This window comes from Letharia lupina, assembly GCF_014066315.1.
Source record: "Letharia lupina isolate WasteWater1 chromosome Unknown contig_28, whole genome shotgun sequence".
Taxonomy (NCBI): domain Eukaryota; kingdom Fungi; phylum Ascomycota; class Lecanoromycetes; order Lecanorales; family Parmeliaceae; genus Letharia; species Letharia lupina.
The window spans coordinates 1-24359 of NW_023502997.1; the positions used below are offsets into that span (position 1 = coordinate 1).

Below are 24359 nucleotides of genomic sequence, written 5' to 3' on the forward strand. Positions count from 1 at the left end.
ACAATCTATCAACACCCAACTCCACTCACGCTTTCCCCCAACTCCTCCCCACCTCCTCACACCCAACACCTCATTTCAATCCAAATCAGTTTTAATTCTTCTTCCCCCCAAACCCTCCAAAATTCACATTCTCGCTGAAACTCTCCGAGAATCCTCCCCCGCCCACCCTGCCCCCCTGCGCGCTGTGCGGCCTCGACCCCTGCTTCTTCTTCTCCTGCTCGTGCTTCCTGAGCTTGTCCTCGGTGAAGCTGCCCAGGATCGCTCCCCCGATCGCGCCCAGGAACCCGTGGCCCACTTGGTGGCCGCCGAAGCCCCCGGCGAGACCGCCCGTGATGGCGCCGCCGATGCCGCGCTCGCCGTCTTGGCCTTCGCTTTGGGGGTATTGGGGTTGCTGGTAGGCTCTGGCGGGGGCGTTAGTGGTGGGGCTCAAGTGGTGAGTGAGTGAGGGAGGAGTGCTTACTGTTGCTGCTGCTGGCCGTATTGTTGCTGGCCTTCTTGGCCGTAGGCGGCTTGTTGGTGGTTTTGTCCGTAGCGGGCTACTTGCTGGTCGTACTCTTGCTGTTGGTTATAGCCTTGCTGAGGGTAACCCTGTTGGCCGTAGGCTTGCTGATTGTAGCTCTGCTGGTTGTAGTTTTGATGCTTGGGCTGGCCTTGGTAGCCGCCGTATTGGGATTGTTGGTTGTAGGGGTCAGACATTTTATGTTGAACTGGAGATGAAATTTTGGGATCGAAGACTGATTGTATGTCCGAAATGGTGGGTGATGGGACTTTAGGAGCTTTGTAGATGGGTCAACGGAATGAGATCAATGACTGCCCTTTATGCTTCTGCATTTTGAGCCACGCATGCATGTCAGCGTCTAGAGCCATCGAGCCGATACTTCGCCTCTTCGGCAGAGGCTGACCAGTTGGTCGCTAGATCTAAGTAGAAGTGCCCTTTTTAAATCACGTCAGCTTGGTGCTTACGAAACGATTTGGTGGACGATCGAGATCTTGCTGCCTTTACCGAGAGGTTTGTTGTGGATGTTTGCATGCTATTTGAGAACCGCAGTCCTGTGCAACCCTGATCCGGCCTGTTCTAGATTTTGACTATCTTTGGAACCGCGTCGAGGCTAATCTGTCCACAGCCTCACCCCTCGTCTAGTTCTCCTGTCTCCATGTCCTGTTCTTTGAGCTTCAGTTCGACTCTTGTCCTTGCTACCCTTTGAATTCGTCCACTGACTGCGTGTTTCATCCTTGGACAAATCTCAATTAGCTTTCGGTTTCGTCGCCCTTCTCTTTCTCTTGACTGGTTACCATACGAGGAGCGTTCTTCGCCTTTCGTTCTTCCAACAGGCGAGAAATCTTCCCCAGACACCCGGTCTTCGCCTCGAGTTCTGAATCCGGCTTGATGAAGCTGCCTCTGTATTCGAACTCTTCGAGCGAAGGACATCCGCGCACTAAGTCTGTCAATGTGCGGCAAGTCTGGTGCAGCTCCTCATCTTTGCCTGCAGGAGCCAAGCATCTAGGCCAATCTCCGTCCATAGGCCATTCAAAACCATTGGAGACCCTGATGAACTTCAGTCCTAATACGTGACGCGCAAGCAACTTTGTCATTAATTGAAACTGATATTTATTGTTCTCGCCGCAGGGCGCGACGAATTCAATGGCTGTCAAGCTGGCAGCATTACCGGGTCCAATGCTGTTGAGGAAACATGCGAATGTGGAGTCTCTGAGTAGGAGGGGACCATCTGATCGCCACCGCCAATCCTTGTTATTGAATTTAAATACGTTTTCGCTTTGTTCAAGGATGCTGATGTTCCCACCGATTTCATTATTTGCTTCGTAAGGCACCCAGAACTGAAAAAGATTCTTGCCGTAGAGTACCTCTGTTGCTTCTTCATGGATGGCCCTGCAGGTGGATAGAATGGCAGGGTAGAGACGGAAGAAACTTGCTATCGGTAGGCCTCCTACAGTCCAGGATTTTGGTGAGAGTGTAATGGGTAGAGCTGAACGTAGACCCTTGTATGATGTCTCGTTGGTTCGAGGTGAAGAGGCCGGGGGGGCTAAGAGGAAGTACCCGTAGATCTCGAGCCGAATCTCTGAATTTGATCTGTCAGCTACCTATCTGCAAGGTTTTCAAAGGTCGACCGACCTGTTGGCAGGTCCAAGAATCCCAAAGCGGTCTGCTGAAAGTCATGACTCTGTAGTGAGGAATGCTAAACTCCAGATCAGATACAACCTCTGTGGCAATTTCAAGGCCTGGTAGACTCACAGTGAATGAGGTTTCCGAGTCCACGGTACTGGTTGAAGAGTTCGACGCCTTCGTAGCCATGGCGTACATTTTTGAGCTTGGATCTTTGATCAGAACGAGTCAGGTAGATGGAATGATTTCGTAGGGGAAAGTCGCCTTTGATGAAGGGGATAAATTTCACTGTCTTTGATTGCGACGTCGTAGCTCCTTACTTGTCTATGTCGAATGGTTGGGTGAACTCTTTCCACAGGTAGAACTTCCGGATAGTGGTTTTCTGAGTTGTGAGGCTTTCCAAATGTTTAGAGGCCTACTAAGACGTGAATAAGATTTCTTTTGGCAAGAGGTATGTTCAGTGAATCGAGTCGAAAATGAGGTGAAAAGAAAGGAAGTTGTTGCAGCCAGTCGTAGTCAAGTGGGTGGTGGGGTGAGAGGGTGTAAGATAGAGGATTGGAGCTGAGATTTGAGAACGAATTCTGATCTTCAAAGCCCCAACCAAGCCAGGGTTAAGACGAAGTGAGTAAATCACGATGGCATTCTCGATATGACTCTCGGTGCCTTGAAGAGAGAGCGTGCAAGGTGGTACATCGAAGCAGCCGAGTTGGGAGTTTAAGAGTTTGGAGACATGGGAAAATCCATCTCTGCTCAGGATTTTTCTCGGGGAAGAGCGTTTTTCAGTCTAGATACGTTGAAGTAAGGAGCGTGTAAGGGAATTTCGTATCCAAGGGCACTGGTTCTAAGGTACAAGTGTTCCTTTCCCGCTATGCTGTTTGGCTCCATCATGGCTAAGACGATCAGTTGAATTGTCTAGCCACTCCCTTGCTTCCGATAATGTCTTCGCGCTCTCGTGAAGGCCGTCCACTTAGTTGGCGCCATTTTGATTTTTTGTACCAGAGGTACCAACACCCAGGCCTAGCAGTGCTCTCCGGCCACGCGTTCCTAACGCCTAACCTTGACAAGTGCCTCCAGTTGCTTCATTTTCTCAAATGCCGGAACATCCTGATCGAAACCAGCAAAGCTCAATTGATCCAGCCAGGTAATCTCTTGAACCATATCTGCTGTGGCTTTGTACATCGCTTCCTGCTCCTCTCGGCGAACAGCAGAAGGGGGATGATAGTGCCCATCCGTGCCTTGATCGTCGAAGTCTGCATCATTTGAAACCATCTCGGTTTGCTTGGGAGCGAACATCTGAGCCTGAGATTTGGTGGTGTGATCAGAGTCATTTTCCCCAAAACCTTCCAAGCCATCATCAACCAATTTTGCGGGTTCTTTTTCATATTGATCCTGGTCAACAAGACCACGGCAAATCTTGACCTGACGAACGCCTGGAACATGACACTTGAGCAGTTGTGTGAACACTTGGATCGCGCACCCTGCTAGTTGAGTGTGTGTGCGCGCGTAGACCTCCGGTACGAAGAACTTTAGCCTTTTCAAGCTTGCTGCATTCTGTTGCCCGATTTGTCGTAGAAAGATAGCGAAAATTATACTGTTCAGAGCATCGGTAGGGGTCTCATTCCAACCTTTGTAACCAGGGTGCGATTTCGCGTCTCCTCGTCTGAGGTAGAATTGGAAAACGTTTCCGCTGTACAAGATCGGTGTTGCCTCTCGGTGAATAGCCTTGCAAGTTCGAAGGATCTGTGGAGTAGGACCTATGCTAGCACAATTACTGCTACCGGTGCGCTTGGAGGCGATCGTTTTCCATTGGTCTGCATCCCAGATGCGCTTCATCTCGCGCATGACACTTTCCGAGGCTTGTTTGGCCGAGATTATGGATTTGGATAGAGACGGGAGTGCTATGAAAGGTTAGCCGTAGATTTTTAGCCGGATCTCTGTAAGAATCAGAACGCGGTCATTAGCCTTTATTGTATGCCCGATGTAAGAACAAGTTGGAGACTGACCAACCGCGAGCTGCATGAAGAGGAAGTCGTTCAGCTCTGTGTCTCTTGAGACAGCCGGGGCCGCCATGTTTGGTTCCATAGTGACGTCTTGGAATGTATCACGAGAGGTCACGCTGGAATTTATGTTGGCGTTCCCCTTCGGTTCGGCGTTGACTGGGATTTGAGACATGTTGTCCCAAGGTTATCGTAGCGTGCGGCGGCTGTCGATGGGAAGAGGGGAAGGGTTGGAAATGATATGAGTGATAGATGAAGTGGTGACTTGAGACAAATGTGTTGACAGTAAGGTAGGGTTCTGTACTGTTAATGGGACAGGTTACCGTGAAAAGTAAATCAACGAAGAAGCTATGACCCATGAAGTCAAAAGCCAAGCAGGAAACCGTTGCCAAAGCCCGATGACTATGTCCGATGTAGGCATCAATGGTAGAAGTACAATGGAAGAGTTTCCATGGACTTAGTCTATCGCATGAAATATGTAGCGATCTAAGTGCAATTGGCTTCGAAAAGTTGAACTATCGATCCCCAGGCCAAGAACGACCACCCTTTCTACGAACAAAGGCAACGGGGACACAGCAGAGAGATTGCTAACTTTCAACAATCATATAGAGTACAAGACTCCGAATACGACTGTGAACGCTGTATTTTTTTGATAGATGACTGGAACAATGGGTCGGCAATGCCTGGAAACATGTGGAAACTGTACTCTCGACATTGCCTTTCAGGCCAGTCGACTGCGTTATAGGACGGTACGAAAACACTCTTGAAGAGGACTAGATTTGTCGTCGAGCCAATCTCCAGAACCCTTGAACCTTCTACAAGGCCTAATCTACAGATCACACCTGAGCGATCAGCTACCGCACTCCCTCGCCCGGACCCTCAAACCCGAAACCCTACGCCCTTTACTACCATACCAAGCCTCCCCTTCTTCTCAAAACTTCACCAACGCATCCTCACCCTTGGCCTTCTCTCACGTCGTAATCCCATCTAAATCATTTCCGTCCACCACGCTCGAGTCCTGCAAGCTAGCTCACTTCACATCGTCCATGGAGTTCTTCAATCGCTTTGGAAATTGGCAAGGGGTCCCCATCTGTGCGATACCCAGCTCTTGTGCTTACGGTGGGTTCGCACTTCAGTAGTGAGCGCAGCGAACACACACGGACTCATCGAGTGGAAAACCGACGTTGGGATCTCTGCCACTTCTGCTTTCTGAAATTTAAGACGTCGGGACTCAGTCTCTGGTCGGTGTGCCAAAATATGAGCCAGCCGCTGCTATGGGGAACAGGTAGAGAAAACCATCCCCATGATGGATCGAAGTCCCCTCGTGGTGATGCACAGCGTCACACGCTGCGAGTGTCTCCGGACGATGTTGTGGCTTGACATATGAGGTGAGGAAGACTCACGTCATTCATACCGGCGTGTGCAGGGACCCGTCTGGTTGTTGTCGGGCGAGGCATTCCTGCCTCGACCATCGACACCTTGCAGGGTTCGAGGCGGGGAACTCATTTGAGAGCCATTGGAGTATATCCCAAAAAAAACAAGATTGTCAAGCCCGCTTCCATCCTTACCCTTACCACCACCACTCAATTGGCGAATCGAAGAAGCCGAGACCGAGCACGGCTTCTGCTTCTTAGATCTGGAAAGAGTCCGGCGCCTTTGATACAGGTGCGATACAACATATCCACGAAAAAGAACACGAACAAAATAATACACAGATCGCAGCACACCCTCATCCTCCGAACCACTACCGTTGCGAAAAAGATGCTCCTCCGCCCGATGGCGCCGTGAAAGAAACCACGTGGCACGTAAGCAGCTGACGCGCGGGAGCGAAGGATTCGGCGTGCGGGATTTTTTGACTTCGCCTGAGGTACGGACTTGATCTTGGGGATATGAGATGGATGGCCGCTTGCGATAACACGATACGATGGAGCGTTCTGATGGGAGAATGGTGGCGGGAAGGGAGGGGTGGTAAGTTGTGGTGTGAGCGTATGTGGAAGATGAGGGTATGTCTGGTTTCGGATTCGGATAAGGGAGGACGGTCTGAGGCGTTGATGGGATCTGAGACGGACTGGAGGCGGGGTAGGAGCGGATGGGAGGGAGGGCTTAGGGGTTGGCTTTGAAGGGAAAGAAAGATGGTCCCTTGAGGGCGTGGCGAGTGCAGTGGATGGTTTTCTCACAGAGTGGTGGGACTTTGGAGATATAGTATATTATATGTGGCTATGTACTAGTACAGGCTGTGAAAAATCGCTCAAAACGCCATAGTGATGCTGTGGCCCCTCACATGGTGGGACTGTATCTACTGAACTCGCGTAGTTTCTTCCCATAGATGAAGAATAGGATGGGCATGGGCAGGAAGGCCACGGTCAAGAAGCCAAGGAGACTGGTCGCCCAGTCTACGCCCAGTTTATGGTACATGGCGACGGCGAACAGGGGGAATCCTCCGCCGGCCACAGATCGCACAAGGGTGTTGGCGGCGAGGGCGCTGTTCGCGTGCATCAGGTAGACGTCGATGATGTAGCTCAACCCTTGCAAAAAGATCAGGAGTACCCCTGCTCCGATGGGTATACCGGCGATGGCCTGCGGCACCCAGGAGACATGCGGGTTTGAGGTCCAGGCGAACCAGAAGAGGCCGATGGGTAGCAAAAAGGCTCCTACTATCATGGGGACCAGTCTCTCCTCGGGTATCGGCTTGCCTCCGTTGGCTTCCATCTTCTGCTTGAAACGGGTGTTGGATGTGTACACAATGATGGCGACACCGATGATGACCCCGATGGTGATGCCGAGGAAAGGGAGTGCGCCGACACCCCCGTTCCATCCTCGGATCTCCTGGAATGCGATCGGGTACGCTTCAAAGAAGAGGTATATCATTCCGTAGATGAAGGCCATGTAGAATGTGATCAGAACGAGAATGGGCTCGAGCGCCAGCATGATAAAAGGACGCAAGAGGTATTTGTTGACGATCTCCTTCATGTTGATTTGGTTTTCGTCTGCCGGTGCATGTATTGCCCAGTTCTTCGACTCGAAGCGTATCTTTGCGGCCTTGCGCTGTAGCAGTACCGGTGTATACGACTCTGCGCAGATGAAATAGGCTATTGTCCCAAAAAAAGACGACATGATCAAGGTAATCCAGGCCGTCCACCTCCATCCAAGGTAGCTCTGCGTGATGAAGCCGCCAACAATAGGTCCTGCCACTGGTCCAATGAACGTAGCGCCTGCGAAGAGACCAAGAGCGAAACCTCTCTCAACAGGACCCCAGAAGTCCGCCAGTGTTCCTCCTATTATCGCCAATGGCGAGGACCCGAAAAACCCACCAAGAAATCGGGATAGCATAATTGTTTCGACGTTTTGGGCTACCGCGACAGGGATTTGAAAGATGGCGAAGACGAAGAATCCGAAAAAGAGAGGAATCTTTCGACCATAGAGTTCGGAGAAGGGTCCCCATACTATTGGGCCGACGGCGAAACCCTGTTGTCTGTGTCAGTGTTGGATGGATGATGCTGGGAAAGGCACTTACAAAGACGAACAGGCTGGTGCCCAGCGTCATGACTTCGGTGGATACGCCGTACTTCTCGGCTGTAACCGCGGTGGCGGTGCTGAAGACGCTGCTAGCGAATGTGATGCAGAAGGTCATTGAGGCATAGAAGACGGTGACGGTGTATTTCTTCGATTTCTTCCAGTTGTGCGGGTTCTCCGGGTCGTTTGGCCCGTCCCAGCCCACGACATTGTTCTCCCATTGTGCTTGTCTTGTATCCTCGCCGTCTTGGTTGATTTGGTCCTGCTCTTCTTTCGCACCGGTTGCTCCCTTTTCCAAATCACGAGATGAGTCATTGCTGGCTCGGTCGGCCTGGTGGGTCATTGTGGTGCGTCGATACTGGTTCTCGCCGTCTCCAATGGTGGAGCTGCTGTTCTGCGCCAGTGGCGTGTCCTTGTGGGCTCTCAAGTCGTGCTTGTCTCCGTCTTTGATCGTGTCACTGCTGCCATGGTATCCGGCGTTTGTCTCCCCAGGTATCGTGATTCCTCTCTGCTCGTCTCGCAAGGTATCACTGCTCCCTCGCTCAGCTGACTGCCTTCCCTGAATGCCATCTGTAACAGTGTGATAGCCGCCGTCGATGACTGGATGGATCCCGTTGTTCGCTCCCGCTCCTGGTATAGCCTCGTCAGCATCTCGAAAGTCATCGATGCTGGCTCGCTCGGGAAAGAGATCTTGAACAATACGCCTAGATTCTTGGTGAGGGAGAGTTCCCTGAGAGCTTGGGGGAGCTTGCATGAGGGAAGGTTAGCCGGGTAACAATTACTTCTTCTAAATTTATTATTATTTGGGGGAATTTTGCTCTCTATTATTACCAAAAAAAAGAGGAGATTATTGAAGCAGGGAAGTATGATATTTTGTCTACCTATATTTTTTACAATCTCATGAGATATATGTACACAGAAAATGAGTGAATAATCAATTTAAAAGGGAGTCTGACACATACGGACACGGACACGGACTGGATAACTTTGGCGATTGGTGGATGAAGAAAGAGATACAAGATCAATCCACATTTGCAATCCGAGGCATTGCGTCACCACGCAATCACTACGCCAAGGTAAAGTACGGGTAATCCGGCCTTCGGGACTTATAAGTGCCGATTACGCTTTATCGCCGAAAGGTCCGGCTAGCGAGCGTGACATGGTGCAGGGAGAAAAAGAGTGTCTGGATGAAAGTTGCTACATTCCTTTTTGATCATTCCGGAATGTTCATGTAAGATAACATGTAAGATAATATATCCTGAGCAGCCCATCTTTGGTGTGTCATAGCTACAAGAGGTTTAGCAACAACGGTGGAGGTGGCAACCTCAGCTGCAAAAGCTAGAGCTGACCCGGTGATATCCACTGTCCCTCAATACTTCCTCTACAACATCCCTTCTTTCATTCCGTAGGATCAAAGACTTTGCCGAAGATATCGGCTTTCTCTGCCGTCCCGACAATCTTCCCAAGTGTCTATATCTTTCAGAGCTATACTGGCGAGACTATAGTCGCCCAGCCAGCATCCTCCCTCAACTTCGTCGCCTTAAAATCGGGAAACAATTTCCGAAACTCCTCAGGAGTAAATAGATCAGCCCACTCGACCTTCTACGAATTTGACCCAGTTGAGTCCTGATGCTCTGTTGCCGCTTGCCACATTTCTGTGATGGGCTCCCGACTGTGAGCTTCGACCTGGTGTGGCGTGATGTTTTTGCTATCAGCTTGAACAACCAAGACTGATCCCATCTTCTCATCCAAATCCAACTTCGGACACTTGACCCGGAAGAGACCTGCTACTTCCAGGTTCTTGTACCTATCCCTTTCACCGTTGTCTTTCCAAGCAGGGTGCGGAGGAAGTTTGCGGACTCGAAGACGCACGCCAACCATTTGTGTCTCAATACAACATGCAGCTCTGCAGCTTCGGTTTGCAAGTAACACACTAGACGGCGTACCAAGCTTTCCCTGCAGCCATGTTTCCCCTACCATCTCGTACGATGCTGGCCAAGACCTGACAGATGGTGTCTTTGCAGCGATCCATGCTCACATCTTACCCGCATCCTTTCCGCTTCATCATTCACAGCGGTGACGATTTCACTTCCTCTCAGAAATTCACACAAGGGTTCGCGAGGACGAAAAGCCTCTTTCCTCTCCACCTTCACAACGTCTCTACAAATCATCCAATGCATACGTGAGTCCTTCCTTCCAGACGTCGACACGCTTCCACCAGTGTCACCGTTGGGGGATTACTAAGTTACTGGCAAGTGCTGGACTAGACTCGCAGCAAGAAACACAGTCTCCACTGATCGTCCGTTTGCGCATGGCCTTGGATAGCTTGATTATCGATAATGTTTTCAGCTACAACTGGTGACGTAAAGTCGCTTTTTGCACGAAGCGATCAGTACCCACTTACGTACCTCTGTGTGAAAACATCACAATGTCTAGCAGACCGGCTCGCTCCATGCATCTCCCGCTCTCTTTCGTATCGTCCCAAACGCCGCTCATGCGTGCTCGATTCTCTCTGAAGAGTCGATGCGGTCTTGCCACTCTACGCTGCATTTTTCTTGTAGTCCTTGTTATGCTCTCTCGTCATTTGAACTGGTGAGGTAAGACTTACGCTTTTCTGTCCTGGAATTCGGTCTCATGAATGATTTGCAGCGCTGCACTAAAAGCACTGTTCTCGTTATCGTTTAGAGAAGTCTTTCTCCATGCTAAGATTCGGACATCCTTACTGATCTCTACTCGGAATTCTGTTGTTTTACAAATAAATACGCCTTTTGCGCTCTTTTGGTTGCCTCGATGAATTTGTCACGGTCTTAACAGTATGAAAGGTAAGGAAATTTTAGGGGTCAGGACAGAGCTATTCGGGAAATGGTCGACTCCACTTGGGCTATGCTTCCCTCGGCTATGAGAGGTTCCTCAAAAGTACCTATCAGGATTACACACGTCAATCTTTCGAGCGCACTCTGGTTGATTACGACCTCTTCTCTACCTAGCCTTATATCGCAATCTATCTCATCGCCACAGGCTTTGCAATAAGTGCCAGTGCAAATGATAACTCACTTTGATTCTAGAGCGAGGATTGGAGGTCTGGTGGGTATGCGGACGCCCAAGGAGACAACGTGGCTGGGCCTTTCTTGTCAATAGAATCTCGCCTGATCCAGGCTATTGCCCGACAAACCTCCATTGACACTGGGTCGATCGCTTAAAAGGGTAGTTGAGTTCTACGAAAATTTTCAGATGTACCTTAGAAGCAGAAAGAGGAAGGAGTCTCCGACTTTTAGAGCCGAGATCGCGAAGACTTTGCTCGACTTTCATTTGTGTCTTCATTCTTGCCAATGATTCCTTCCTTATGAGTCCGCAAACGCCTACGGTGGCATGCACCATGCTCGGAAACACAGCATGGGACCTGAGGGATGCCACAGTCCTCATCTTGTTAAACGATACGCCGCCTCTGTCCCTCACCGACTCCTATGTTTTCCTCTTCCTCACAACGTCAGCTAATGGCCTGCTAGCCAGAAACTCACCACACGCTGTGCTCTGTTTTGAGGCAAGCTGACTACTGTACCGACCAAAGCCCCCCTTCAGCCATGATCATCAAGCAACCAATCCCGTCACGATGATATGACTCCGGCGACAACAGGAGATTTCGTGGTCCCTTTTAGTCAGTTTCGCGGATGCAAGCTGAGTACCGTACAAGGCCTTTCGCCGCCAACGCTGTCCTAGTGCCCCCCTTTGAGCGCATACCTTCAAATCTCGCCATCGTGCGCCCGGTATGGTAGTGTCAGGGTAAGTTGCTGAATGTCACCTTCAATCTCAGCATCCCATGAATTAGATTACAAGCGACGTACAGCTATTCGTGAAGCTTTCAAACTCGCCTGCTCTGCTATACCCTCGAACCAGCGACGATCTGAACGGTAAACCTGCTGTCATCGCCGCCATGAAGAGAACTCTAAGCAATATTCAACCGAGCGCTCACGGACGAAGAGTCCCTCACCTATTGTCAGTACGCGTATCACCATATACGTTCCCACAACTATCCTGCCATTCTCTCGTGCGAGTTTTGAATCACGCGTATACTAGAAGATGCTGCCAGACTCTCATTGGAGAATTCACGGCGAGAGGGCGAAGGTTACATCCATGCTTTTAGGGATCTCTCTGAGTTCAGTGAAGACTCACACTAAGGCTTCTATCACAAACTTTCTCGCTTATTGACGTGACTTCAACGTCTTCAAGCACTATCATACATGTTTTGGCTTGCCATGGAAAGCCACAGGCAGCTCCAGTGGTCAGAAGCACCGCCGCAAGGTCTGTCATTTTGATGTTGTGAGCGATTTTATGTGCTGATGCGAAAAGCCTCATGAACGCGGGAACGAGGCTCTCCTCTTCAAAGTTGCGATTCTGATATGCCGCAACTCTCTTCAGATTACTCAACGAGGACCTGTCTTACATTTCGCTCACGTGGACATATAATTGGCATGTGAGACATGGCGAACTTTGGAAGCTGAAGCGCAGTCACTGTGAGCATTTCTCGGCCCCAGACTCAATACGTTCTATTAATTACACAGATTCTGTTTTAAAGCATGCTGTCCTATGGACTCTTCATGGCCAATGCAGAGATGTAAGGACGCCAAGGCAATCATGTTTCCGGATGATCCGAGTATGAGAATGATCGAGTCAGCTTCGTTGATATGAATCATGAGAGTCCTCTGAAACATGGAGAAAGACAAGAATGCACATTAAATGAACCCCACCCTTGACCGAGTCGCAGCTGATCCTGTTTGGAAAAGTTCTCATTGCTATTGAACTCAGATCTCAAGTGCAGGAGTTGTACCGCATCAAGTGAACCGATCACGGACAGTTCATCGAGGCATGTGCGAGCATGTATGTCGAGGATGTCGCGCATGCCCTCGTTGCACCATGGCCCAACTTGCAGTTGAATGGGCAAAGGGTGTAAAGTTCGATTGGATCATGGATCGGTCACGACTAGGTACCAGAGCCATGTCCCCGGGGACGCAAGGACCGCCCGGACAAGCTACACAAGGAGGATCTGGAGGCGGATCCCGTGCTTCAGATCTAGGTTCCTTCCACCCGGATCTTGAAGAATCTTATGGCACCGGAGACATTATCTTCCCAAGCAAGGAAACGATATACCGTGAAGTTTGCTCCTTCTGGCGCCGAGTCGAGGATTATGCTATTCTCAAGGGTAAAGCCACAGCAAGGGCTGACCTTTCCACTTGTGTCCGAGGAACGGCTCTGTACTGGTGGTTGAACACGCTTTCTCAAGATGAGAAAGATACCATGAGGCTTTGCCTTACGTTCAATTTATTGCCGTGCATCGGATGGCCAGCCCGTTGCTTGCTGCAGGCGGTGGGAATATGCGTACCAACGATGCCGGGACGGCTGCTAGCAGCCGTAAGAAGGCCGCAAATCCCTTTGCCCCTTTTCAGACTCGCGGAGCTCGTTTCTTCTGTGCCCCTGGCGGTCTCGTCTCGGAGCTGACAACGGAGGGAAATGCGGTGTGAGGGGTGGTGAGGCCCTGCATGTAGCCCCCGGCTGTGTGCAGCTGCCATCAGCCGGGACCTGGGCAAGCACATGGTGAGATACCCCTTTCAAAGGGGTATAGCGAAGTCTTCAAGAATCTACCGAGTTGTGCTCTCATGGACGTTCGAAACACTCCAAACAGCCATTGATGCGCAATCGACGACAAGACTTGTCCCATGAAAACTAAGACTCTTCTAAATGGGACAGAATCGAAGGAATTTTGCGGAAGGCACTATTGGCTCTGTCTGAAAGCGAAGCATGTAAAGAAGGAAGACAAGGACAGGCCAGACAAGGATTCCGCCAGCACACCGGCAAAGGGAACTGCGTAAGTGCTACTGCCCATCCTGCCTACTACCGTCTTCAGCTTATGGCCACACCGCCATGATCCTGGTTCATGGCTTGCTGCATCAGCTCACTAGCGCAACAGTGAAAGAACTACACGCTGTCTCCTCTCGACGCGCCGACGACAATCCGCCTTGACATGTATATGCGCAGACCATGGGCGTTGATTGGACGTTATATCACACTTCTCGCAATGGGCAAAGATGCATTCGGTGTCGACGTTGACGGGATCTCTCAATGACTGCTTAAAACTGTTGGAAATGCGAAATCATACTCGTCATCACGCATGCGGGAGTAAGGATGTGAGATTCCTCAGGGCAACCTGGGAGGGAGTGAGCGAGGATTTTGGAGGGTTTTGGAAGATCTGAGAATACTACTGCTTCCTACTTTCTTGATGCTTCCTTCCTTCCCTCCGATCGCTCCAAATATGTGTGAAGCTTTCGACTTGGGTAAATTTTCTTCTGTATCTCTTCTCCTGTTCTTTTTTGCTTCAGCTTCGCCCAGCTCGTAAGGCAGCTGTCAATCTCGACACCTTGAATGCAGCTTCAAAAACGCGAGAAGATTATGTGCTGGCTCAAAAAACAGAGTTGAATGCATGGGAGGTCTTTGCAAGATTTACCGACTACCTCACTTAATATATCTTACTAAAGACCCAGATCTTCAGCATCCTACTTCTGGATGTTACCGAGTGCCATTAGCCGACTTCTCGAACGTTCAGTGCTAACGTACAGAGACACCATCTTCACTAACGCTATCGGTCTCTCCCCGTCCAGCCGAGGTGCGGTCTCTAATCCAAGTATCTTTGTCTTAGACTTACAGATACTTCTGTGATTTCCACAACACAACCAAGCCTTTCCGATCAGCGCCTGCTGAAAAATTCCAACACATGCAAAATTGAAGGAGGATCTCACGGCTAAGACCCTGGTCGACCTGCCTGGGATGATGACTAGACCATCTGCATGTCTCATCTGTTCCGGGACCCGGCACTCAACTTGGATACTTCATGATTGTGATATAACAACTTCGCTCTCTGCAATCACTCTATGAGTCTGTTCCCTGTTTCGCGAGTCATGCAGACAGCGAAGCGACTCTCATCGAAACCGCTCATCTCATTTCTTCAATAGACCCCGATCTAATTCCGGCGTCTTGTAGCCTAAAGCTGAGTCAATCTTTGAGGATCATTGATAGACCGCACCGTGTGGATTTGATTCTTCTCAATGTATGGGCTATGGCGACTCATTTCAAGCATATTGACCACACCGCCTATGATTGTATCGGTGATTTTCACGATTGACTGAAATCATCTTCGCCTGTTTTGGGATCGTGATCGCCGCAATGAGATCACCAAGACCACCAGAAAGCTCAACATCACCGCATCCCCCACTCCGCTGGGATGGAGTGAACATGTGGAGAAGGCAGTCACTGCCAAGAACTTTATGAAAAGCTTCTACCAATCCTCGTCGCTTCTGGCCAAGTGCACGCAATCTCCACTAAGATTATAGTCTCGTTCGGTGACGGCTGTGATCACATGCTGTGGGAGGCACTAGTGCCGAGACCTTTGCTCTCAGTCGTTAACAGCGGGCGACGATTCGGAAGAGTGTTGCTACCAACACAAATCCAGAACTCCCACCATGACGTGTCTAACGTTCTTGATACCAATATCCCTGATTGCTGAGATCGGTCGGAACGAGCGGGTTTCCGGCATGAAGACCCGCCATTCGGAGCCAGAAGAATCGGTCGTCGAAGGTACCTCCGCGAATCCATTAAGGGTGCAGGACGTGGGCTTCGGTAAGACAGTGAGCGCAAATGCAACAGACTTGGAGGTGGAGAATCTGTCATGAGTGCTGGGTGATACCAGGGCTTGACAACAACGCTAGCCTTGTTCACGAAGGGAGCATGTCTTTCGGTTGCTTTGGGCGTTGCTTTGGGTTACTTCAACTCATGTGGACTGGGAGATGAGGCTGAATGACAAACGGCTTCCATTCCGCTGTGCAGTGTCTCAAGTCTTCAGAGCCTGTTCCGGCTAGCTTCTCCGATCCAAAGAGGAAAATCCCAGGACAAGACCAGCAAGCCCCGAGGATTAGCGCCTATGCGTGATAAAGAGGTCGCGCTTGATGTCACGGACTTGCTTGACGCGAAGCCTCAAATTGTGTCAGGCATTCCAGAGGAATCGCTGACTCTGTTGAATAGCAATTCTTTCAGCAGTATGCTAGAATGTACTCAAAGGACGACCAGTACCAATTTTGCACCGGGCAACAGGCACCCGTAAACCTGAGGAACCATCTCACGGCCGCATGTTGCCTCGCAATGACGTCCAGATGAACCTGCGTGTTATTGCAGTCTTTAACCAGTGCGAGACTGAGAAGCCGTACGTGTTGCTGATGGAACTATTATTGTCCATCTTTCTACATAATTTCAGCTCGTGATCAGTTCGGCAATGGAGTTGATTCAGAGCATGAGATGAGACTCACCCGTCAAGTCTACGTCTGGTCGTTCGGGACTAGGTCATATCTTTCACCTTTATCTTCTCTTCCCATAGTATTTGAGAACAGTAGTTCCTCACTGATCCCAACAAGTCTCGTCGAGCTTTTTCTTCGTTGCAGGATGGATTGCAGTGTAATGGGTGCTTTCATCGACGAGATAGCCAATTATAGGGCTATTCTCAGGCCAGTGCCCAGGCTCTGGCCAGAGGAAGAGAAAGTACCAAATTGTCCCCCGTCCTTGAGCACCGATCGGGAGTCTGAATATTCAAACATAGTCTACGACGCTGCGAGATACACCCTAACAGGGCATTAGTCCTCTTCATTGGGCAGTCGCTTGCTCTTGGGTTACATCAATTTCAGCCTGTGCTATAACGGTCGTTTTGCAATCACTGCTAAGCACTTAAATGGCGCTCATGCAATCTTCTAACAGCGAAAAGGCCGCCCGTGATCGTGTAGAGAGCACTGCGCATCAATTCGACAACAAGAAACCCTACATCAATAGCCCGACTATCGGTTTGATCTTGCAGATGAGAGGCGTCGGTGGCACTCTAAAGAGTTAATCATGGTCGTCATCAGCAGCAAAGGCGGCGAATGGGTCAGTCTATACTTCTTACGATCTTTCACCGGTCTATCAGAGCTACTCAGACGTCTCGTGGGACAAAGACAAGAGCAAGCCGGCAAGCGGCCAGTATACCATGAGCAAGACGGGACTATCATCGGAGTGCAACGAGATGCAACGGCTGTCACTATCAATTGACTCTTTCTGGCATGTGGCGTACATCCTGTTCCTGTGCATTGGGTCCTCTTCGGATTACTCAACGAGAACTCTGATCGTTGGTATCCCATTCTCTTAGCTTTGAGCTTTTCGCCATTCTCACGGTATGTATCGCTCGCCTCATGAAGCGTGCAGCAGAAGACGGGTCTGGTGTTTGAATACGATCAGCGGGCGCGCGTATTGGCTCCGCCGTGCAGCTTCTATTGTCGTTTGGATCAACATTCTCCTAGCCCTCTCCTTCATCTTCGTACAACTACATAAATCTGACGTCCGCCAGAGTTTCGGCTATGGCTGCCGTTGGTGGTTCTTCTCTATGTTGTATCGTAGAAATACGCGCAGCTGATATTGAGAGGTTCCAAAAAGAAAGCGGATATCTCGAATGGAGTCCCAACGCTTGCTGAATGATACCTTTAGGCACAGAGGCAAACAAACGTTTGTTTATACGGAAATGTTGGGGGGGAAAACGCAAGCTGGCTGTCCAGGGAAAGATTTTGGCTGATATACCTGCGAGCATGGCGCAGGAGCTTGCAGACAATAGATTCCTATTTTATTCAAGATTCTGCCAGCTTTTAGTATCGTCTTCACTTGAGTATCTTGATCACGGCAGAATCATGGGGACGAAGCTACTGCAGCTATGACATCCCAAGCCTATCTTTTTTACAACTCAGTTCCAGCTGCCTCTTTACTCGTCGACCATTTGTCTGGCGGAAGACAGATGTAATACCATACTGTGTTTTCACCCTTTAAGTTGTGGAGAGACGTGTTCCTGCATATTCTCGATGGAGACCGGCTCGGCTAGCACGGCGAGAAAAAGAGAAAGAATTGTGGCTAGTCTGAATCCTCACCTTGAAGCCTACCGCAGTGGTATCATTTCTACCACCACAACCCTGTTGGTATGCAATCGTCGAATTACACTGTTCCTGACCCCCTGCGATTTACGTCTTTCTTCTTTCTCGATTCCGTCAATATTTCGTCGATCAGCTCAGGAGTCATTCAGTTCTCACCAACACACGTATCGTCCTGCACTCTACCCGCCTTTCTCGAGATCTCATCCATAATAGCTATTCCAGGGTATGCACAGCAAGAATCAAACATCTTCGATCACTAACTCAGCTCCGCTAGTCTTTGGGATGAGATTGGTCAAGGCCAACGCACACCGTGGGACCGGCATCAGTAACATCTTCGCTTTCATAGCCGGTCATCAGCACCCCTTCATTGAAAACCCTCTCGGCCCAACTTCTGGCCAGGTTCGAATACTGTAGCGTCCTTTTTAGAAGGAATTGTTGGAGCTTTATTCCTAACCGAAGAGGCAAAACGCTCCTATCGATGAAGTACCTTTCTTGCCTACTCCCGGGAATGAAGATGCTGATCTTATGCATAATCGAGAGCTCCCACCCGGAGAACAAGGCCTGAAAAGAGCCCTAGATGTTTGCGAAAAACACAACTGGATTGGGGATAAAGAGTATAGGCCAGAGGGTCTAAGTGAGTTGGAAGAGGATCTGACGGATGGGAGGGAGGAAGAACTTACACCTCTGGACCGCAATTATCACGAATTGGAGGATCGAGATCGTGAGAGGAAAAAGCTCGATCCGCCTTCCTTTCCTGTTCCTGTTTTCATCTCTATGAACCAGATGGACTGTTCCAGTCTCGACTTCAGATCCGTTTCCTTTACCCACGCCAATTCCATTTTTTTCCCCGACTTCAGTTCCGTTTCCTTTATATTAATTCTAGCTCTTCCTAGAACAGCCTCGAGGACGATAACGGCTTTCCTCAGGGGGGCAGGTGTTACGTTTCGCCGCCTTGACTTGGCGAAATAGCTTTCTTCGTTCATAGCTTTTAATAGAGAAATCAATCAACTTACACCACTTCAAGAATCATCTTTCGTGGATACGCTTTCTTTATACCCTTCTTGCGACTGTTTTTTCACTGCCAGAAGCATATCTATTCTTCTACCTCCCGTTCCCTAATAATTGGCCTACAGTCCGTCATTCTTCGTGCCTTTCCATGAGCTCATACCTTACCGCTCTCGATAATCTTATCAAGGTCTTACACCACACGGAGTTCAATACGGCCTTATACTTCAAAGTGTAGAAGTACACCGTGTCCCTTCACCACGTGTATCGTCACCTTACAAGCATGGCTACCACCTCTCTACTTCACTGAAGGTCCTCTTATCTTCTCCTCTCTTTGGGCATACATAAGCGAGCCTCCTACCGAGTTCCAGATATAGATCGCATGGTCGTCAAATTCTCACCGCAAGAAAAGAAGTTCGCTAAAAACGCGGAGTGTCTGTGCATCAATGGAGCAGGCCAGATCATGTTTGGTTTTCACTGTATGGTGGAGAGTGAGTGGATCTGTGCAGAGCAATTTTCACCGCCGCAGCGGGTCCATGATCGGGAGAAGTACAACGAAGTGGTTTTGATGGACCGGACGCTGATCCATATTTGCTTTCGCATGGCTCACTCCGCTGACTTGCTGCATACAAGGGTTACCGAATCTAGCTTTGTTATCCGCTGTGGAGTCGGCAATCAGCCTTGCTGTCGCTGCTATTTTTGGAGCCCGTCGAAGGGCTTGACCGGTCATTGTCAACAGAGGCAGCAAATCACGAAGGGCCACCAGTGAGATCAAAGTGATCAAAGGCAAGAAAGCCATGACCGCTTTACTTCGGCCATTCTTCGAACATTGATGATGATGGCGGTGGATTTGGAACGTAGATCCGAGGTCTAAATTGCAGAAAGATCCAGATCTTTGGACTTACGTATTGAGAACCGGTCTGAGTTCTGGAAACTGGATTTCGACTCAGAAGGGTGGTTAGCTGGAAATTTCATGCCGCATGGGGCACCTGCCGTCCCTAAGGACAAGGATGGTAACAGACATTTCGTGGTCTGGAATACCTATCAGCTACACGGGGACGTGGGAGAGCGTATAAATCTCACGCGAAAAGTGTCTGCCGTTGCTTGGAAGAACCTACGGGATAGATCACACCTTAACGAGCCCATCAAGGATGCCGAGGGGAAGACTATTCAATACTGGTGCCTGGGAAACATCTACCCTAACGACTACGGGATCCTAGGGGACTGAGATGTTCTCGACAACTTACCTCCGAGAAAGCGACAAAAACTCGAGGAAGCAACGGCCAAGACGCCTAAATCCAACCCCCCACTCGCAACGACAGCCACGACTTTGCCCAAGGATGCGGCCGCAACCTCGTTGCCCGCCACACAGCCGTTCCCAACACCACTACCAAGCTCTTCTAGACCAGCAACTCCACATCCTGTCCCAGCACCAGCACCCTCATCAAGCTCTGAAACGGAGTTACAAGAGCGTCGGCCGCTGACCTGGCTCGACGAACGACTCGCGGAGGCAAAGAGCCAGGAGGGTATGAGCATGGCTGGACGATGATCAGGCCAAGCGATGGGGATACTCTGTAAGCGCCCACTGGGTGGCCCGAGTGACTGGCCGTGCTTTAGCTAATAGCTCCTTGCAGGTTCATGCCTTCCGGGACCCTGCACGCAGTGTACACACCAGTCGATTGCTTGATGACTGTTAGGAATCTAGACTCAATGATTCGCCAGAATGTACAGAGCGTTCAGTTCTAGCATCTGAACACGATCAAGCACGGGCTTTCCTCGATGATTCCGGCAAGCAGCACATGGAGCTTCGAGGGCGAAGTATCTTTTCATACTGGGGTGAGCTGTGGAAGGGAGGCAATGGCTTGTGCTTATCTAAGCACCACAACTTTAGCTAGACATACCCCACCGTATACCAGGCCGAGCAGCACATGTTCTGGAAATGAAAAAAGGCTTATCTCGACCTCGTTCCAGCAGAACCAAAGGCCAAGCAAGCGCACGACGACGAGATGGAGGAATGTGATCGAGACTTTACAAAAGCACCCTACACCGCATGTCTTGGACGAATCGCAGATACAGATGCTGATCCTGGGGACTCGGAAGATGGTGGACTGACGGAACCCGGGGACGGCGCGATGCCGACATTGAACAGGAGCTCTAGTGGCAAGAGGGTAGGCGATGCTGGTGTGATGAATGATCCTGATGCCCGTGGCAAGGGTTTTGCTGATGGGTCGTTGCGCATCACGATTGACTATGCCTTGAGAGTGCTGAGGCTTGATGAAGTCACTGTGGAGATGAGAGAGGCGAATGTTGAGATGCGCGTGTATTGGTTAATAAGAAGTTCCGAGCTGGGCCAACGAGATCTGAGTCTCTCGACTTCGGGAGTGAGTACCCTTACCGATTCAGAAGGGAGGAATGGCTGGGGGGCAAAATAGTGTTCTGTCCGTGAATCAGGATGCAGCTTCAAAACATACACCGCCCATCCTACTTCCTGGCCACTGGCGCCTCCACAAGTACTGGGAATGATTTGATCTGAAGTGTAGATATACCCAGCCTCGTAGTCGATGGGAGATCTACCGTTGTGATGGTGTTTTCGATAGAGGATCTTAATTTTCTCAGAACTTCGCTCATCCTGCTAGGCGATCTGCCCTGCCCCCACCCCGCTGACGATTTCGGAACGTATGGTGTTCTGAGCGGCATGATACTCTTTAAACCTCAATGGCGGCCTGTTCAGGTGTCAAGGCACAAGATAGAGCATATCTGCCCCAGCCTTAACCCTCACCCTGTCATCCAGCGTAGGGTGAGGATATTGTGCGCCCCCGCCCATGCCCACCTGGAGTACACCTAGCCAGATTAAGATTTTAGCGTCGCGCGGATCTTTGAGTCCTTGTCATCATGGGTCAGTTTTGGATCTAGATTGTCTTACCATAAGGTAAAGTATGTGGGAGAGATGCGGCTCATGTATTGGCTCAATCACGTTGAATCTGCTTTCAGGTATTTGAAGAAGTCGAGCTTTTCGTCAGATATCGATTCGATTATCTTCAAACATTCACTCACGTAAACCATTGCTTTCGACGGCGACACCGAAACGTAATATATATGAACGAGCTTGGCTTACGTTAAGATGTTTACATACTCGTATTCGCTTTGAAGACACCATCCTCAGCCGATCAGGGCGATTCCCAGCGCGTCTTTTTGCTCTTCCGCCGCCTCATCGACATACCGATCTTCTGCTACTGGTATACAAAGATAATGATGAGTGACTCATTTAGTCATACTTGCCAAGCTAACTCTAACAGGAGACAGGATCCCGCTGTCACACTATGATTAAGCGTTCAGGTTAAGTGGTGACCTGCATGAGAAGGAGTTCAGCTGCGGGTTCTTGAACGACGTGACCAACCTATTAAGCAAGGCAGACATGGTCAGTGAAGCTCTCGTCTCAAATGTTCATGATCTGTCTGGGTCACTCACCCCTCGACTGCGGCATACATGCCCAAGCCGCACATGGAGAGCGAGGCGAAGAAGTAGAGCACGTGCCACACATTTTGCGCGACTCGCACCGGGCCACCGCTCAACAACCCACGCATCCAGCGCTGCGCTGTCGTCCCGTGTCTGGTCACCTTGCCCGTAATCGGATCGAATCCTTCGCCTTCGCTTTCTCGGTGCGCATTGTTCTGAATATCGTACCCCACCGCAAAGAGCGGCGGAAGCGTATATGTCAGAGTCAACAACGCTGAGGCAGATATCACACTAACGAAGCCGAAGTAATCTGGAATCGCTGCTGCGATGATAAAGGCGATGGTCCACCAGACGGGCACAATGGCGGCGTAGAAAATTTTGCCGCGGCGGGTGATGAGAGGCGGTGCACTGAAGATGTCCATGAGGATGTTGTTGTAGAAAACTTTGATACCAATGTTACCATACAATCCGGCAGCGATGATGGCGGCGATGAGGGAGATCATGTTGCCGGCTGTTTGCCAGCCATAGACTGAGACGCCTTGATAGCTGATTCTAAGCGGTAGTGAGATGTTAGTATATAGACCTGCTTCAGCGCTAGGAAGCAGGGTCTTGGCGAGATTGTGAGGGGCCATGCTGCCAGATGATTGTGTGCTGAATGGTGTCACACTAGGTGTTGACTTACTGGTAAGAATACTGCCCCTGGAAATGATAGACGTAGCATCCATAGATGAGGTACACGCTATAAATGAAGAATTGCGCTCCCCACATGGCTTTCAGGAAGTCCCTTGGCCGTTTCATCTCCGCTAGGAACTCGACGAAGAGCTGCGCTCCTGCGTAGGCAAGCACGCCGGATAGCAAGCCGTTAATGGACCCCACGAGATTCGCGGCAGGGAGCCCCCCATAGTGGATGACGGGCGGGTAGTTGCCCTGCGCGTCTGGGGTTATGGTGGTTGGGTCGACCGTTGCGCCTGCTGAGCCCAGGACGCTAATTGCGTAGTTTGGAGGACTGTGAGCGATCACGCCCATGGTTATGAAGATGACTAAAACGGTCAACCAGACGGAAAAGTTGGCCACCAGGCCGTAATTTTTGAGAGTGCGGATCTGGGTCATGAAGAAGCCGGCGATGACGAACAACAGGGGACAGATGATGTAGCAGAGGCGGAATTGGGAGACTTGGCTTATGTTCTGGCCGTATTGGATTGTCACTTGGCCGAGGATGAGGAGTAGGCCCAAGGCTTGTAGGATGTTGGTCGCGTAGCGGGCAGTCGTGCCCCAGGTCCGAAAGGCAAGATCGCCGTAGTTGCGGCAGGGGAACTCGTAGCTGTCGAGGCCAAGGAAGACGTGCCAGAGCAGATAGCCGGAGTAGCCAGCCATGAAGCCGAAGACTGTATATAGGGCTATTCCAGGACCCCAGCCAAGTGTGCCCATGGCAAAACCAACGCCGTAAGGGCCGAGAATATCGGTCGTGATAAGGTAAAAGGCGGCGCCCGAAGATGCTGTGCGCATTGCACGACTGGCGTTTGTCCATTCATCGCTGGTAATCTGTAGGCGGTCACTCTCGTGTGCGAAGTTGACTTCCGGCACATTCCCATCAGCGCCAGCTTCAATTGGGCGTGCGTCCTTGTTCGCTGAGCGATTGATGATTTCTCGCCATCGCAACTTTGGAGATTCGAGATGCTTCTCTTCTTCTCTGGTGCGCCGCGCGTAGTACTGGTACTCCTCGAATGTGACAGCGGGGTCGTGGAGTAGGCGCGCCTGAGGGCTGATATAAGTGCTTTGCGCTACTTGTTGCTCATCCGGGGAGCCTGCAAATTCCTTCTTCTTCTCGTCCATGGTGCTCTGAGGCTTAATCTATATATGTTTTGTATATGAATATCCAAATCTGTATATGAATTTATATGTATGTGTATAACTATGGATTGTGCATAAGGGGAGAAGCTTATCGCTCGTGGAAGAGAGTAAAGTAAGCAGTAAGTGGAGCTTACCTACTACTCCTCAATCGTTATCATTGCTAACTGGTTTAGGTTAATGTAGAAGCAGATGGACGCCGATCTTGGCAGAAATGCGCCGGCCGGCGAGAGTTGTGTTTGTGATTGTAAGATCTCATTCATCAATATAAATCGCCGTAGGTTTGGCGCTTTGTGCTCGCTCTTTGCTTGTAGGCTTTGTTGTCCGGACCATGGGCTGCAGGTAGAGAGGAGAATAGACTGGGGACGCGGAGGTGAAGGGATTCTCCAGAAGAAGAGCTGAAGATCCAGAGAACAGAGCCAACGGACCCTCTTT

General features: G+C 50.3%; 9 protein-coding genes across 9 annotated transcripts; 3 read left to right on the plus strand and 6 right to left on the minus strand.

Moving 5' to 3' along the window:
* Window positions 1-91: 91 nt before the first annotated feature.
* Window positions 92-696, minus strand: HO133_006891 (uncharacterized protein; the record flags this gene model as incomplete). The annotated part of the gene is made up of 2 exons (XM_037297787.1): window positions 92-401; window positions 461-696. The coding sequence occupies 2 exons, from the start codon at window positions 694-696 to the stop codon at window positions 92-94; spliced, it is 546 nt and encodes a 181-aa protein (XP_037146856.1).
* A 552-nt stretch (window positions 697-1248) lies between these two features.
* Window positions 1249-2320, minus strand: HO133_006892 (uncharacterized protein; the record flags this gene model as incomplete). Its single annotated transcript, XM_037297788.1, has 2 exons — window positions 1249-2078; window positions 2101-2320. The coding sequence occupies 2 exons, from the start codon at window positions 2318-2320 to the stop codon at window positions 1249-1251; spliced, it is 1050 nt and encodes a 349-aa protein (XP_037146857.1).
* Window positions 2321-3166: 846 nt separating this feature from the next.
* HO133_006893 (uncharacterized protein) lies at window positions 3167-4294 on the minus strand (the record flags this gene model as incomplete). The annotated part of the gene is made up of 2 exons (XM_037297789.1): window positions 3167-4020; window positions 4126-4294. 2 exons carry the CDS (start codon window positions 4292-4294, stop codon window positions 3167-3169), a joined length of 1023 nt encoding a protein of 340 aa, XP_037146858.1.
* Window positions 4295-6396: 2102 nt separating this feature from the next.
* Window positions 6397-8386, minus strand: HO133_006894 (uncharacterized protein; the record flags this gene model as incomplete). Its single annotated transcript, XM_037297790.1, has 2 exons — window positions 6397-7584; window positions 7634-8386. The coding sequence occupies 2 exons, from the start codon at window positions 8384-8386 to the stop codon at window positions 6397-6399; spliced, it is 1941 nt and encodes a 646-aa protein (XP_037146859.1).
* Window positions 8387-12543: 4157 nt separating this feature from the next.
* Window positions 12544-13148, plus strand: HO133_006895 (uncharacterized protein; the record flags this gene model as incomplete). The annotated part of the gene is made up of 2 exons (XM_037297791.1): window positions 12544-12829; window positions 12991-13148. 2 exons carry the CDS (start codon window positions 12544-12546, stop codon window positions 13146-13148), a joined length of 444 nt encoding a protein of 147 aa, XP_037146860.1.
* A 1992-nt stretch (window positions 13149-15140) lies between these two features.
* Window positions 15141-16749, plus strand: HO133_006896 (uncharacterized protein; the record flags this gene model as incomplete). The annotated part of the gene is made up of 4 exons (XM_037297792.1): window positions 15141-15297; window positions 15537-15713; window positions 15929-15993; window positions 16495-16749. 4 exons carry the CDS (start codon window positions 15141-15143, stop codon window positions 16747-16749), a joined length of 654 nt encoding a protein of 217 aa, XP_037146861.1.
* Window positions 16750-19521: 2772 nt separating this feature from the next.
* Window positions 19522-20156, minus strand: HO133_006897 (uncharacterized protein; the record flags this gene model as incomplete). Its single annotated transcript, XM_037297793.1, has 2 exons — window positions 19522-19547; window positions 19868-20156. 2 exons carry the CDS (start codon window positions 20154-20156, stop codon window positions 19522-19524), a joined length of 315 nt encoding a protein of 104 aa, XP_037146862.1.
* Window positions 20157-20399: 243 nt separating this feature from the next.
* Window positions 20400-21052, plus strand: HO133_006898 (uncharacterized protein; the record flags this gene model as incomplete). The annotated part of the gene is made up of 2 exons (XM_037297794.1): window positions 20400-20456; window positions 20570-21052. 2 exons carry the CDS (start codon window positions 20400-20402, stop codon window positions 21050-21052), a joined length of 540 nt encoding a protein of 179 aa, XP_037146863.1.
* Window positions 21053-21944: 892 nt separating this feature from the next.
* On the minus strand, window positions 21945-23909 carry HO133_006899 (uncharacterized protein; the record flags this gene model as incomplete). The annotated part of the gene is made up of 3 exons (XM_037297795.1): window positions 21945-22017; window positions 22089-22628; window positions 22759-23909. 3 exons carry the CDS (start codon window positions 23907-23909, stop codon window positions 21945-21947), a joined length of 1764 nt encoding a protein of 587 aa, XP_037146864.1.
* Between the last annotated feature and the right edge of the window lie 450 nt (window positions 23910-24359).